The sequence below is a fragment of the Stigmatopora nigra genome, chromosome 19 (genome assembly GCF_051989575.1).
Source record: "Stigmatopora nigra isolate UIUO_SnigA chromosome 19, RoL_Snig_1.1, whole genome shotgun sequence".
In the NCBI taxonomy this organism is placed as follows: domain Eukaryota; kingdom Metazoa; phylum Chordata; class Actinopteri; order Syngnathiformes; family Syngnathidae; genus Stigmatopora; species Stigmatopora nigra.
In genome coordinates, this window is record NC_135526.1 from 5,067,176 (window position 1) to 5,081,375 (window position 14,200).

Genomic DNA, 14,200 nt, shown 5'->3' on the forward strand with positions numbered 1-14,200 from the left:
GTGAAGATGAGATACGTACTACCCTTCAGCCATTTCGCAAATACTAATAATAATATTGATAAAGCATGTATACTGTCGGTATAGTCATCTGTTATTGGATTGGATAACTTTTCATCCCGTATTCGGGAAATTTTGTTGTCACGGTAGCAAGAGAGTGAGGATGGAGAAATAGGAAAGGCATTTTAGACATAAATAGATAGTTAATAAGTAATTTAATAAATGAATACATTATTAGATATATAAATAAATAGACATGTTGCTGAAAAAAAAAAATATATATATATATATATATATCCACATACATACACATACACATATATAAGCACATATTGCCTTGCACAATAATATTCCAAATTTTCATCACTAAATTTAGCCTTTTGTATCATTTTGAACTTTTACACTTCACAATAAAATTCTCTTGCACTTTGTGGCCAGATGACAAGCACATAGAAGTTAATAATTCAGTTAAAAATGAACTGACACGTTTTTAAAGATGCAATTGCATGGCAAAATTCCATAACACTTCTTTAACATTTTTTTAAAGCCAAATTTATAATATATGAGTGTTCTATCATTCTCTTCTTATTATTTTAAGTTTTACGCTCTCATTCCCGAAAAAAAAATTGCACTCCTCTATTGAAGCGTGGCCCCAATCGGCCTTAACACAATCATATCCGTCCGTCACATAGGAAGACCTTTCAAGAGTGCAGTGGGGGGATGGAAATGTCGTGCACAACAGGAATTTTACATTTGTACTCTGTAAAAGTCTAGCTTTCATTCTCGGTTCGTATTTGAAGCTGAAGGGAGCAGGTGGCGGACACAGACTGGAGCAAATGTGGGCTGGTGACTGGAAAATTAGTGCTATTAACAGACACCATTTGGCCCCGAGGGGAAAAGACTGAAAATATTGGGGAAGCCTCACATGGCTGAATGGGCTTTTGGGGTGAGTGTGGGGGGAGTAGTGCGGGGTACATGTAGGTGGGAGGATGTGCCATGGGGCTTTGATTGGCTGGTTAGATGCTGTGTGGCCTAATTACACAGGCATACATATATTAGACTCTTTGTAGTCTATACATGAACGTCATCTTTTGAAATGCTACGTTCAAACCAGCGGCAATTTGTGATCTCCATGTTCTTTATTGGCAATAATGTGGAAGACAAAAGGCTTTAGAGCACAGGTGTCATAGTGGCGGCCCGGGGGCCAAATCTGGTCCGCCGCATCATTTTATGCGGCTCGGGAAAGTATAAAACATATAATCGAGTTGACGTTGATATGCTGTTGTATTATCTCTCTCCATTATGAGGCATAAATATGTATTCAAAAATGCCTTGGCAGGGTTGCATGACTTCAGTGGGGTGTGTGTTTTATCCAGCTGGCTCAGCAAACAAAGAGGGATGCTTGAGGTGGGGCCTCTCGGGGAGGGGGGTCTTCTTGTCAGCCTTTGTGTCATAATTGAAGTTTTTAAAGGAGGTTGACGGGGGAGGACGGATGTTTGTTTGACCTGGCGGGGGGTTCCAAGTGAGGTTTTCATATCGGGCTTTGTTGCCGATAGCGCTTGTCAAAATAAAGATCGGAATAATTAGGGATCGCGGTATTGCATGCCATTAAACACTTTGGATTTTATTAGGCTGGAGGAATTTTGTTAAGGTAAATGACGTACAATGTAGGGACATAATTGCAGTTCAAATTTACTTTTGTATTCGCTCTTAGAATATTGTCAATAGAATTGTTTTAGCAGCATTTTTTCTTGTTTATAGTGATGACTTTTAGGAAGTGGTCCACTTTATTGTGTTAATCAAGAGCTATAGCAAATCAAATAATATCTATTATTAATGCAAACTAGGGTATTTTGAATTGTACATTAAGTCAGCATAATATCATGAATTAGAAATCGATTAATATTGGAAGGAAATGTGTTGTTTGCGATATGAGTGTAGATCATTTGCGTTGTTATTTTCTATTGTCTTGAATGCATTACTCATGTATTGGAGGAGCCAATTGCAATGTGGTGGGAGCATCTTGATGACTTGACTATGGCATGTGAATTCCTAAATTGCTGCAAGTCAATGCAAATAGTTAGATTGTCATGTCATACAGCCCTGCTAGGTAATTATTTAATGAGAGAAATCAAAATACTTCAACTCAAAACTAAGCCTTTTTGTGTGTACAGATGACAGAAAGCACTTAGATGCAAGAACACCTCCTCGGCTTGAAGATGGAGAGCGTGAGGGGTGGGGTGGGGGTTCGGTTGGGAGAGCGAGTAACCCAGAGAGAGAGAGAGAGGGAGGGAGGGAGTGTTTCTGTCTTCCCCTAGCAACGCTCGGCTTTGGTCGTTTCCAGCCTGTTGTTTTCGTTTACCGTCTCCAGAGCTCTCCTTCACTCCATTGGATCCCTGTTCCGTCTGCCCGTCGGACCCCCAGGGTGTCTCTTGACATTTCGTCCAAATTCCTCTTTCTTTTGCTCCGAGATGAAAGCTTTATCGCGAGGGTAAGATCGGGGAAGAGAGGCACGGCGCGCAGCCGCAACTTCCAGCGGGGCGGACCAACAACGACTGATTTTTGGGGTGGAGGGAGAAGCGAGGAAGGTAGAATAATAAAGGAAGATGGAGCCCCTCAGCGCCCGTGGCCTGCCTCGACTATCCTGGATCGACACCTTGTATAGCAGTAGGTACTCATTTCTTTTTTAAACCAGCATTGCATCACTTCCTGTTCAGTTGGGTAGGCGGCTGTTTTTGGTTTTTGTCTAGTTAGTGTGAATGACTGTAGTTGTCCATAAAGGACCTGGGATGACCCCATTCCCAGCCAGTGGTGACATCTGATTGCTGTTGGCATTTTGCTCCCAAAAGCAAGGCACAGGCACGCGGCTAATGTTGAATTTTTAATCCATCCTTGCGTTTCCTGCTGTCTGACGTACTCTTGAGTACACTTGGCCACTTAGTGATTTCACATCAGGAGTGACCACTAATTTCCTGATGGATTTTGAACTCTTGAATAACTTTAGGAAGTCGTTATATGCCTGCAAAGGCGCTAAATGATATGATGGTACTTTCAGTTTAAATGAAAATTATTATTATGATGGCACTATTTAAAAAAAAAATGGCGCCTTGTTAGATTGTCTAGACTCCAGCACCCCCGTGAGCATTATGAGGAAACCAGGTTTTGGATACTCCAAATGAGATGGAGTGAGATCTGAGCTACAATAAGCGCTCCTTTGCTCGCGGCCTTTATGCAAAAATATGCAAATTTTGAGCAGATTTGTTTTCCTCGCATCTCTTTTGTCTTTTTTTATAATTTTCAATAATTCACCCCTCAAAAATCGTAAATCTCGACTTGAATGTGCCCGTGTCCCTGATTTCCCTCATCTGTAACGGCTTTTCTAGGATCATTTGAATACATATTTCACTGTATTTTTACAGGTGCCATTCACAATACTACTATACTTGATCTCAAAGTCATTTTTGTAAATATTTGTCATATGCTGCCAAACCGATGTTCCTTGTCAGCAGTCCATTATCTGTCATAAACGTCACCAACTGACACTGACATTGACCCAGTCCTAGTTCTGTCTCCAAGTATTTAATGTTCCTAGCTGTTCCTTAGTCCTACTAATGTATTCATCCATCATAGGTGTGTGGTTTCCAGTTAAAACTTGGTATACCAATGCCACAATTTTAGTAGTTTTCAGTTCCTTCTTCTCACTAAACGAGTAACCTCAATTTTCATATTAATCGATGAAGCAAATCTGTGTGGTTGCCACAGGAACCGAGATTCAAGTTATCCTCACACACACTGGTGTATTTACGTGTGTGTGTGTGTGTGTGTGTTTCTTTTTCAGCCCTACGCAGAGTTATGTAATACAGCATAATCTGTACTGCTTCTGCTATGCTTGGCTTTTCTACTTTGTCTTGAATCTTCCTTGCAATGATGTCCTTGCTTATATAATCCACTTCATGTCTAATTATTCCACAACGGTGAGAGCAAATTTTAGTAAATTACCCTGATTTTGGCAAATAGAGCAAAACAAACAGACTTGATTAGTATTTTTTCTTTTCTTTATGACAAACAAAAACAAAACTATGTAATTACATTCTGCTGCCACTTTAGGATGTTGCTAGGATTATTGGTCCCTTATGAATTTTTACTTTTTTTTTCATTATGCATGTAGGAGTTCAAGTTGAGGCCGTGGAACAATAAAATGGTTAGATGTACTACATCCTCAAAAGGATACAATGCTCCACTAAAAACAATATACAATGTATACACTTTATTGTGGGAAATAGGAAGTAAAATATGTAAGTATAATAAAAGGCCAGAATGATAGACAGATGTGGAGCAAAGTCACAAGTCATTTGGCGGCTCCATCTTTTGGACTCCCTGCCAAGATGGTGCTCCTCTGAACTCATGCTGTCGGGGGTTCATGCAGTGACAACACTATGAATAATAGATGCTTTACTTGCCTCAGCTGGTTATGTTGTCGTTAGCCTTCCATGAAAACACAGCATGTAAGATAGAAAAGTCACAATTAAATTATGTACCCATAATAAGTCCATCAAATGGTTTATTATTATTATTTTTAATTGTGATAACCTGCTTGATGCAATGACCTTTATTCTCTTAGACTAATGAAAAGAGTAAATGACTAAATGCTAAATGTTTGATGCCCACCACACCAGTCAAACCTATGAAATAAACTAATTAGGCAAATTAATATGCATTTTGCCGAAAAAAACAACAACAAGAAAAACAATAGTTAACTTTTTCAATGCAATTAATGATAAACCCACAATCCTATAGTATCCAGTTATCTTTTTGCTGTCAATTCAGAAATCAGTTTATCCCTAGTAAATGTCCAATCCATTTGAAGAGGTTGAATTCACCATTAAAACCTGAAATCCTATTTTAATGCCAAATTTGCTATCTAGAAATGCTTGGTGTGTCTCTTACTTGTTTTTTTATTGTTTGGGCATCTTCACTTGGGTATGCTCTGGATATCCTTTGTTAACCTTGATGTTGGAGGGCGTGCCATGTAAACACAATGCCCCCAAGGAGTGAGTGGGGTGCTCTAAATGTGTGTGTGTGTGCGTTGTCGGTTCTGTTACTACCTATGGCAGCCATCGTCAGCGGTTATCATCGTAACAACCAACCGTTCACCTTCGCCACCCGTGCCATGTTCATGTCATCCAATGGCTTCATAGTAACATCCGCCTCCCGGCCAATGGCATGTGTACATGGTCCCGGAAGGCAGGCGCCTTGATTAAGCATTCGGGGTAGCCGAGCGGAATGAAGATGAGGGAAAAAAAGCGCGTGAAAAGAGGGCAAGAAGCAGGCCGAGAGAGACGGAGTCATTATAAGTTGAAAGGCTGATGGATGCACTGATGCAACAACCAGACGGTCCCGGCTGAACAAATGTACACGTACACGCTAGATCATTTGTTACCGTAGACAGATAGTTAGAAGTACTTTGTGAGTAGTGGGAATACATTCTCGCTCGGAAACGGAACTTGGCGAAATCTTTCCGTGTCACATTAAAGATTGATGGCCTGGTAGAATCTCGGAATTGTATTGGTAGTGGTTCGCTTGATGGTCTTGAAGGGGTTCGACCTAATATTCCTCTGACGAGATTTCAAGTGATTATCCCAGGTTGCGTTTTGTGATGAATGGTGTCATTAGGTCAGGATGTTTTCCCTGGCCTCCTCTTCATTTGTAATTCACTACTTAACCTCCTTCCTTGTCGATGGAACACGCTCAAAATCAATGGCGCCATACATGTGCATACAAGAGGTCTCTAGTCTAGTCTACTCACAAACTAAGACCAGAAGACTAAACCATTTTCTAATGGGAGGAGTGGAATTGAGTATTTTGCGCCCTCAATGGTAGCCAATGTTCATTATGGAATAACTTTAAAGGCAATAGCCGTTACTGTGTTTCCTTTGTTTCAGAATTCAAAGGGGTAAAAGGACAAAGATAGTCATTTTTTATTTTTTTTTGAAGAAGTCTGCTTCATCCCTAATATTACTGGCAGCCAACTTGTTCAAATTGGGTCCTGAAACCTTATCAGTAATCGAAATTTAAGAAATAAAATCGACTAAACAACATTGACAGGCTAAAGAAGAATTGTCATCATTATGGGTAAGAAATGCAAACACAAGAGAACACCGCAACACACAAAGTAGGTCACATGGGCAACACAAATCAAATAAAAACACATAAGATAGTCCATCAAAAGGCTGCCTTGACAACAATAATGGTGGCAAATCAAAAAGAGTAAAAAGTAGAACACAGCTAATTCACAATAGGATTGTATAGTACACTAATTCAAGGCAATTGGTGTATTTTGGCGCATTGAAAAGCAGTTTATTCAGACCAACTTCCATGGACCAAGTATGATGATGTATTGCCTTTTTTCAATCTATACTGTGTACGTTCCAAGTTTTACGCTTCAATTTTAACATCAGCATTTGGTATCGTATTTCTCCTCCTCGACTTTACATTACGCCACATGGCTTGGTCTTCAGGGTATCATCTTACGTCTAAAGCCTCGCGAACGCCGTACACTTCTTTACTTCCGCATGGTATTCTACCAGCGCGAGTCAGAGCCCTACAGGGCTGTCGACAGATGCTTTAATTTCAATGGGTTCTCTATTCCCCTGTGCATAGTGAAATCAACAGAACAGGGGTTATATTTTGACTTGAGTATGACAAGTGACTGGTCTAGTGTCAGTGGGTTGTGATGTGTGTCATACAGCTCCATTCTGGACATGTGTCTTGTCCCGATGGAAGTCAAAGAGCACATTTTTTTGTCTTTGGGAGCAACTGACCGTCAAGGCAGCAGCCGTCTGTGTGAAGATGGCACGTGTGTTGCAGCTTAATATTGACACAGTTTATATTTGTGTCATGTAGTCTTTTACAAGGACTTTTTAAACTTTCAAGTCATGTTAATGGGAAATTTGCCACTTTTTAAACGTGTGCTCTGACACTTAATTCCATTTTTCCAGTCATCAACATCAAATGTAATTATGTAAAGTACTTCTTGTGTATTTTTTTTGTATCTCTGGGACCTGAAATGATGTTGCTTTGAAATATGTGCATTAAAAATAAATGCTTATTCTTTTTCTTGATCCACTTTGACTTGCAAATTGTGGCTTTCCTTCATAATCAAACGGCACCTTTCTGTTATCTTTCTGACAGACTTTAACTACAACACAGATGGCTACGAGGGGGACGGAACAGAGGATGGAAAGTCTCAAGATGGCTCGGAGACACTGCCCTATATAGATGAATCCCCCACCATGTCTCCCCAGCTGTGCACGCCCCAAGAACCACACGGTGTAATGGTCTCCCCCACACCACCAGAGGGCCTTCCACCTGGGGTAGGAAAGCCCACACACACACACACATGACATATTATATATTGTTTGACTGCAATGGAAGCTGTCAATGGGAATCAATGATTGCCCTGGGGTTGGGGTTAAACCTTTTAAAGAACAAACAAAATTAAGTCAAATAATTAGAATTGGCCAGGCTAGAGGTCATCCATCGTCGTTATGTTTTTGGATTTATTTACTGCAGTTTTAGTCTCCAGTGGGCTGTCAATCGTTTATCTCTCAAGCAAAGCACCGGCCGGGCAGATCTTGACCCCGTGTAATTGTTAGCGATTAGCCACATTAACTGTAGTGCCTGTAGCACATTGCAGGTGGCTCTTTTAGATCAGCAGGAAATTACCAGTCGTCCAGATGGAGACTGATGCCACAAGCACCAATTTGCCAGTGGATGTGGAAGCACATTCATGGCAACAAGTTCACTTCCAGTTAACTGACTTGGACTTTTTGGATTTATTTTCTTGCCCATGAAGGATAACTAGGAATATTTAAAAAAAAAATTAAATCCCTCACCATTTTAACCATAATTGAGGCCACAAAGTTGCTAATTTATTTCCTTATAGTGAATACTAATGTGTAGAGACTATTCTATAGTACTCAATGTTTTTTTTTGTGTGTGTGATTAAAATACAGTCATCAATATTCATCAAAACAACCCTGATTAAGGTAAAGGTCAGAAAATAAATGGATAACAACAACAAAAAAGGAGAATGTAATGGATGAATGGACGTCTATCATCATTAGTGGTTTAAAAGAGTTAGTAACAGATAGAAAGTAAATGAATTATAATAACAAAAAAAAGGTAAATGTAATTGATGATTGGATGTCTATCCTCATCAGTGCTTTAAAAGAGTTTGTAACAGATAGATGGGTTATTATGCTGACTGCATGATATTCTTATTGAAAATGTGCTTCCATCTTGTGGCATCATCCAGTAAGAGCAGGTTTGTGGAATGACTTCTTTTTTCAAGTACTATACGTACTATAAAAACACAAAATAACTTTCACTCCGCCTCATGTTGTTGTCAAGAAGTTAGCCAAAGTCAATTTATTATTTTAGTCAATTTGTGGAAGCATCATTATGTACTTCTTCACATCCTTCTCTAATCCTGGCTTGAAGAAAAAGCCTGCTGATTAGTTCTTGGCAATTCCAGTCAATTGTGAGACGGAATGTTATACTTCTGATAAAGATTCAATGTTAAATTCTTTTACATAACTTCCCAAGTCAAACTCCCTTTGTTTCCCGAGTAGGCATCAATAGCACATGTCCACAGAACTGAACAAATAACAGATTTGTGCAAGATTGCTTCACACAAACAAGGTTTTCAGACCCACAAAAGACTTCATATGAAAGAGCAATAAGTGGATGTCACTTCCTGTAGAAGCTGAGCACTTCTGGTAAATAATCATCTTTACTTGAGTAGTTTTTTTTTGGTTTTCCTCCCTTTTCCTTCCTAGCACTTTTAATGAAATGAATGCCAATCATTGCCAACGGCAGGCACAGAGTTAAGTGAAATTAAACGCTGTCCTTGCACATTATCTTCCCTCCACTCCTCGTGTGAGACTCTAAGCAGATCAATAGTCAGATATTATTGGAGTGTCAACGCTTGAGAGGCCAGGGGAGCCAAAATAGAGTCAGGGGCGGGGGGAAGGAAGAATGCAGAGGCGAGAGCAACTCTAGTTAGTTGCACGATGAGGAAGTGGCTTTTTGGCTCCAACAGCAGCAGCAAGAAAGAAGAAATACTCAAAACCAAAGCCCCCCCGTTGACATGGAGGAAGTCAAGCGCTACGACGGGGTGGCCGTGGAGGGGAGGCAGTCCTCGTCGACCTCCGCGGAACAGTGGCACACCAGGAAGCCCGGCTAGAGGAAGGGGGTGGGGTTAAGTAGGCGGGCTCACTCACTTGTCTTTCACTCTCGCCATCCGGACCGAGTGAAAACGCTGATGTGTCCGGGCAGGCCCTACTGAAGGCTCACGGAGAGAAGAGAAGAGAAGGGAAAAAGAAACATGGAGGAGGAAGAGGAGGAGGTCTTGTGCTATCTGGACAGGGTGCTGGAAGAGGAGGTCTTTGAATATGGAGATGGGGAACTGGAGCCCATCACTCCGCTGCATAGGCAGTTCAAGGTGAGACGGCTGACTGCATGGAAAAGGCACACACACACCAGGCGTCATTTTGCTGCTTTCTACCCATTTGTGCTGCAACGTGGACCTTTGAAATAAACGCACCGCACGCTTGATTAGTTCGGAGCTCCTCCCAACTGCTTTTTCATCTCATGGACAGCGAGAGACGTCCAATCCGTTTGAAGTAGGAGGATGAAAGCAACCATCCTCCCACTTTAAATGGATGGTACATCTACTACTGATAGACTCTGTGTCTTTTTCAAAATGTCTTAACTCGGCCATGTACGTCTACTAGGAGGAAACTCTTATGTGTTTCTAGCGTGTGCCTGCTTACCACACAGACAGACTCTCTTTGTACAGCTCATGGAAAGTGTTCCTACTTTCGGGGTGGGGGGGAAAAAAACTTCCTGTCATATCTCATTCTACTGCCAAATGCTTGTCACCCAAGCAGAGAACTTTGAACAGGGCACCAAAATGCCCTATCTTTTTAAAGCTGTATTTTTGGACGTCTTGTTGACAGGAAATAAGATGAAATTGAACAGCAAAGTTGTTCCTTGAATAAATAATGTGTCATTGTAAATATGTAATCAGTGTAAAATAATCTAGGACATGAAAGACGGTGTCGAATGTTATGTCAAATGCTCAAAGGGAAACATCAGAGCGTTCATGTTTTATTATGAAAAGTATATTGATATCATTAAGGAGAATGATTAACCTCACACTCCGCAATTCATTGCCCTTTGCCCCCCATTGTGACTCTTGAGTCGGTTTCTCTTAACAGCTTTTATCAACAATTGATCTAATGTCAATATCAATCGGGTCAGATCTGACAAAGAGTGCAAGTTATATGTCATTTTCATAAATTATTGTGTGTTTTCTTACAGGGGGACATTGAAAAGGGACTGGAGATGAAAAAGCTAGTGCTTTCCGGTTTCTTGGCCAGTGAGGAGATTTACATTAACCAACTGGAGGCCCTACTACTGGTAAAAAGAAATTAATGGGATCAGAGATTAACTGATGCAAATTGCCAATTGCAAATTGATATAAAATGTTTACTAATCTTAAATAGCTAGATTGAATAGGATGTTATTTGACAGCGTTGATTGACAGCCAGCTGAGTGAGTGTTGTTTTCCTCGTGCAGCCAATGCGTCCCCTGAAGGCAACAGCCACCACCTCGCAACCTGTCCTCACCATGAAGCAGGTGGAGACCATCTTCTACAAAATCCAGGATATCTTTGAGATCCACAAGGAATTCTACGATGCCCTTTTCCCCAACATCCAACAATGGGATGAGAAGGTGACTGTGGGCCATCTGTTCCAAAAACTGGTGAGTGCAATATTGCTCCAGGGGAGTGGCTTTGCGGTCATGTAAATGAGCAGCCAATGGGTTTCTTTTATGACTTAACCGTAACACAATCTCTGCTATTTGAGTAGACGTCAATGCCCAAAATGTATATGGCATTGTGTAATATAATGCGTGGAATATAATACTTGTTTATGCATTTTGCATTGTTTTTAGTATTAAGATATTTTTTTTATAGTCACTGATTCATTCAATCTGGAGCTATTGTTACCTCTAAATTCAATTAGAATACTTTCCATCTCAGCCTGCTGTAGGACATTAGTGCTTGCTGGATTTTTCTTTTTTTTTACAGACAACTGGATCATGGTAGAGTCACATTTATTTCAATTATACTAGGTACTTTTTTTTGACAAGCTTTGATATATAGGTTGGGTGTGATGGGTTGTGGTTGCCATTAAGGACGTCACCCTCTACACTTTTGACTCCTGAGGTCGCGCCACCAACTGACACCCATAAGTGTTGTCTTCGTTCCCATCTGTGCTGCGTTTTTTTTTGGACATATCACGTGACGGCGTGGCCGAGACACGGTGCAGATGGCCTATTCCTCACTTTTGCACCTCGGGGCACAGAGGAGCAATATTAGTGAAGCTTCTACGTATTTCCAATGTTGAAATCAAAGGGGAAGACAGACTTAAAACGGCGGGCTGTCTTTCCTTCCAGCCGATGTGTTGCAATGATAGACCTCCAATCCGTTTGAACTAGATAAGGGAATTGAAAACTCTCATCTCAATGTCCTAACGTCTTTATTCCATTTGTCCCAGGCTAGCCAGTTGGGAGTCTACAAAGCTTTTGTGGACAACTATAAGGTGGCCTTGGAGACGGCTGAAAAATGTAGCCAAGCCAATGGGCAGTTCCAGAAGATATCAGAGGTTTGTACATTCATTGGACTAGATCTGTCATTTATTTGCAGTACCATGTGAATTTAAAAAGTTTTCTTTTTGGGTGGACCCTAAATCTGCAATAGAATGAGGGAGAAAATAAAATGAATAAATAATGAAGTGAGAGGAGGCAGACTGAGTTCCAACTTTTTTATATTCTTCCAGGAAGTAGTGTTTTTGGACTTTTTAAAAATAGTCGTTGTTGTTCCCTTTAACCTTTTGTAAGGGAAGTAACTTTGTTGGTCATTAAACAGGTAGACCTCAGTTTTTACATTTGCTATATACAATTATGGCCAGCTAACCTGACACAAAATAAAATGGACTCATTTGTGAATGCAAGTATTGAATTATAATAGCACATATATTTAAAAAAAATATTCCTCATTATAGTGTTTTCTTATCATATTCTTTGTATGCTTTATAACACTTTTTTGCTTAAATTCTATAAAATTTGACTAATTGCCTGATGACTGATCATGAAAACGATAGAATTCTTAATTTAGTTACAGTAAAACAGCCTCATTGTTATTTCAGTGATAATAATAATCAAATATATACACTTCTTTTTGTTTTCCCAGAACCTGAAAGTCAAAAGTCCGAAAGATTCAAAAGATTGTACCTCGACTGTCACAATGGAAGGTAAATAGTGCGTTTGTGATGTTGTATGTTTGTCTGGGAATGTACGTTAGGGTGCCGGGGCCGCTTTAAGATTTCAGTCCTGCCCCCTTACTAATTGTGTATGCGGTGGGGTCTCGGGGAAGCGCAAACTGGCACTCTCGCACTCTCACAGACTCCGTCTGTTGAGGAGACGAGACGATGGAGGTGCTTCTGGTCCTCCGACTCTGTTGTAACTGCACGTACGGTAATGATTGCTTTCGTGTTTTGATGAGGGACGTTTTTATTTTAGCCTGGCGTCTTATCGATTTAGAATGGAGATATATTTGGACTGCCCGCTTGCAGATTTGGGCTGCAATGGATATTAATTGCCTTGTCTTGTTTGTGATGCTTTGGACAGGCAGGACATTTATTTATAGTGTCTTTTTGTGTGTTTTGTAAAGGGGATGGAGAAATATAGTTAATTTCATATGTTGTCACATTGGATACTTTGTATGTTGTCTGATATCTATTATTTACCTATTTTAAGTGTTGAAAATAGCTCCGGAATTAATGGATGGATTCTTTTAAATCATTTTTTTAAAAGATACTTATTTATGTTTTTATTTGAAATGGGAGACCAAAGGAATGATACATTAGCTTGTGCAATTTAACTCGTTGGCTGCCATTGACGTCCAAGCCATTTTTCTCCTCCAATGTTTGTCCAAAATAGTGTCTTCTCTTCACAGCTGAGCTGAACTTGTGTTTTTTTCCCCCTTCTATGCACTTGCTCACCCCCATCAGATTGGTTGATCTGATCATAAATCTTTGAAATTGCTTTCTCCCAAAGGTGCAAGGTCAATCAAGCGCACATCCCGTTAAAAGACACTTGAGCGTGACGTGGGCTTGTTGATACGTAGAATCTGACCTCTGCTTTCTCTCCATCCATCCAGCACTCCTTTATAAACCCATTGACCGTGTGACAAGGAGCACCCTTGTTCTCCATGTGAGTACACTCTACATCACATCATCTTTAAATAGAAATATTTTGACGAATCAAAGAGTCCGTGTCTGATATAATGCCTGTATTCAATTTTTGACAAGTGTCTTGTTATTGACATAGCCATTATTTTACCTCATTTTTTTATGGTTTAACCTGATTTCCTAAAAGAATGCAGTCAATTTCCTTACTTCCTTAATATATATATTTTTTTTAAGACATCTGAGTGCTGCCATGCTTGAAAATCAAGTTCGTTTAGTTTCTCCAGGCACCATTCTTCTCAGAATTTAAAGATATTCGGGCTACTTCCAATTAAAAGCCAGACAACTGATCAGTATTCCGTGGCCTGCTTCTTTTGCCCTTACCTACTGATAAAATCAGCTTTAGCAACAGCAAGGAAATCACTTTTTTTTTCTAAGATTGCTCTCATTTTGGTTGGAACGGCTATGTTTTATCTCCTCCAGGCAATACAAGCTGAAGGTCAATAGCCGAATTGGTCTTTTTTATTGATGAACCTGTCTAACCTTTTGGTTTTCGCACTGCAGGACTTGCTTAAACACACGCCAAAGGACCATCCCGATTTCCCTCTGCTGCAGGATGCTCTTCGGATATCTCAGAATTTCCTCTCCTCTATCAACGAAGAGATTGACCCTCGAAGGACAGCGGTCACAACGCCCAAAGGAGAGGTATGTTTGTCCCATTCTACGACTTGAAAAATACATGACTTTCCAGGTATTTGTATGTTGTGTACCAATGCAAAAAGAATGCAAAAATTGCAAAAAATACCATGTTAAATAGGGTACAATTTCCTAGTTAAAATGGATTAGTCTACTAGTTATAAACCCTTTTCACTTTGACAGCACAA

At 40.2% G+C, this 14,200-nt stretch overlaps 1 protein-coding gene across 4 annotated transcripts in view; it reads left to right on the forward strand.

Annotated features, from left to right (window-relative positions):
- abr (ABR activator of RhoGEF and GTPase) overlaps nucleotides 1–14,200 on the forward strand; it is a 42,582-nt gene that overhangs the window by 4,245 nt on the left and 24,137 nt on the right. The window contains exons 1-8 of one of the 4 annotated variants that reach the window (XM_077741414.1): nucleotides 2,311–2,664; nucleotides 7,189–7,370; nucleotides 10,384–10,482; nucleotides 10,642–10,827; nucleotides 11,625–11,732; nucleotides 12,320–12,380; nucleotides 13,289–13,341; nucleotides 13,881–14,021. In XM_077741414.1, coding sequence (XP_077597540.1) covers nucleotides 2,604–2,664; nucleotides 7,189–7,370; nucleotides 10,384–10,482; nucleotides 10,642–10,827; nucleotides 11,625–11,732; nucleotides 12,320–12,380; nucleotides 13,289–13,341; nucleotides 13,881–14,021 — 891 coding nt within the window. In that variant the 5' untranslated portion in view covers nucleotides 2,311–2,603. Of the gene's footprint in view, nucleotides 1–2,310; nucleotides 2,665–5,961; nucleotides 6,130–7,188; nucleotides 7,371–9,316; nucleotides 9,503–10,383; nucleotides 10,483–10,641; nucleotides 10,828–11,624; nucleotides 11,733–12,319; nucleotides 12,381–13,288; nucleotides 13,342–13,880; nucleotides 14,022–14,200 lie in introns of those variants that run through there. The other 3 variants (XM_077741415.1, XM_077741413.1, XM_077741416.1) reach the window with 3 other exon arrangements.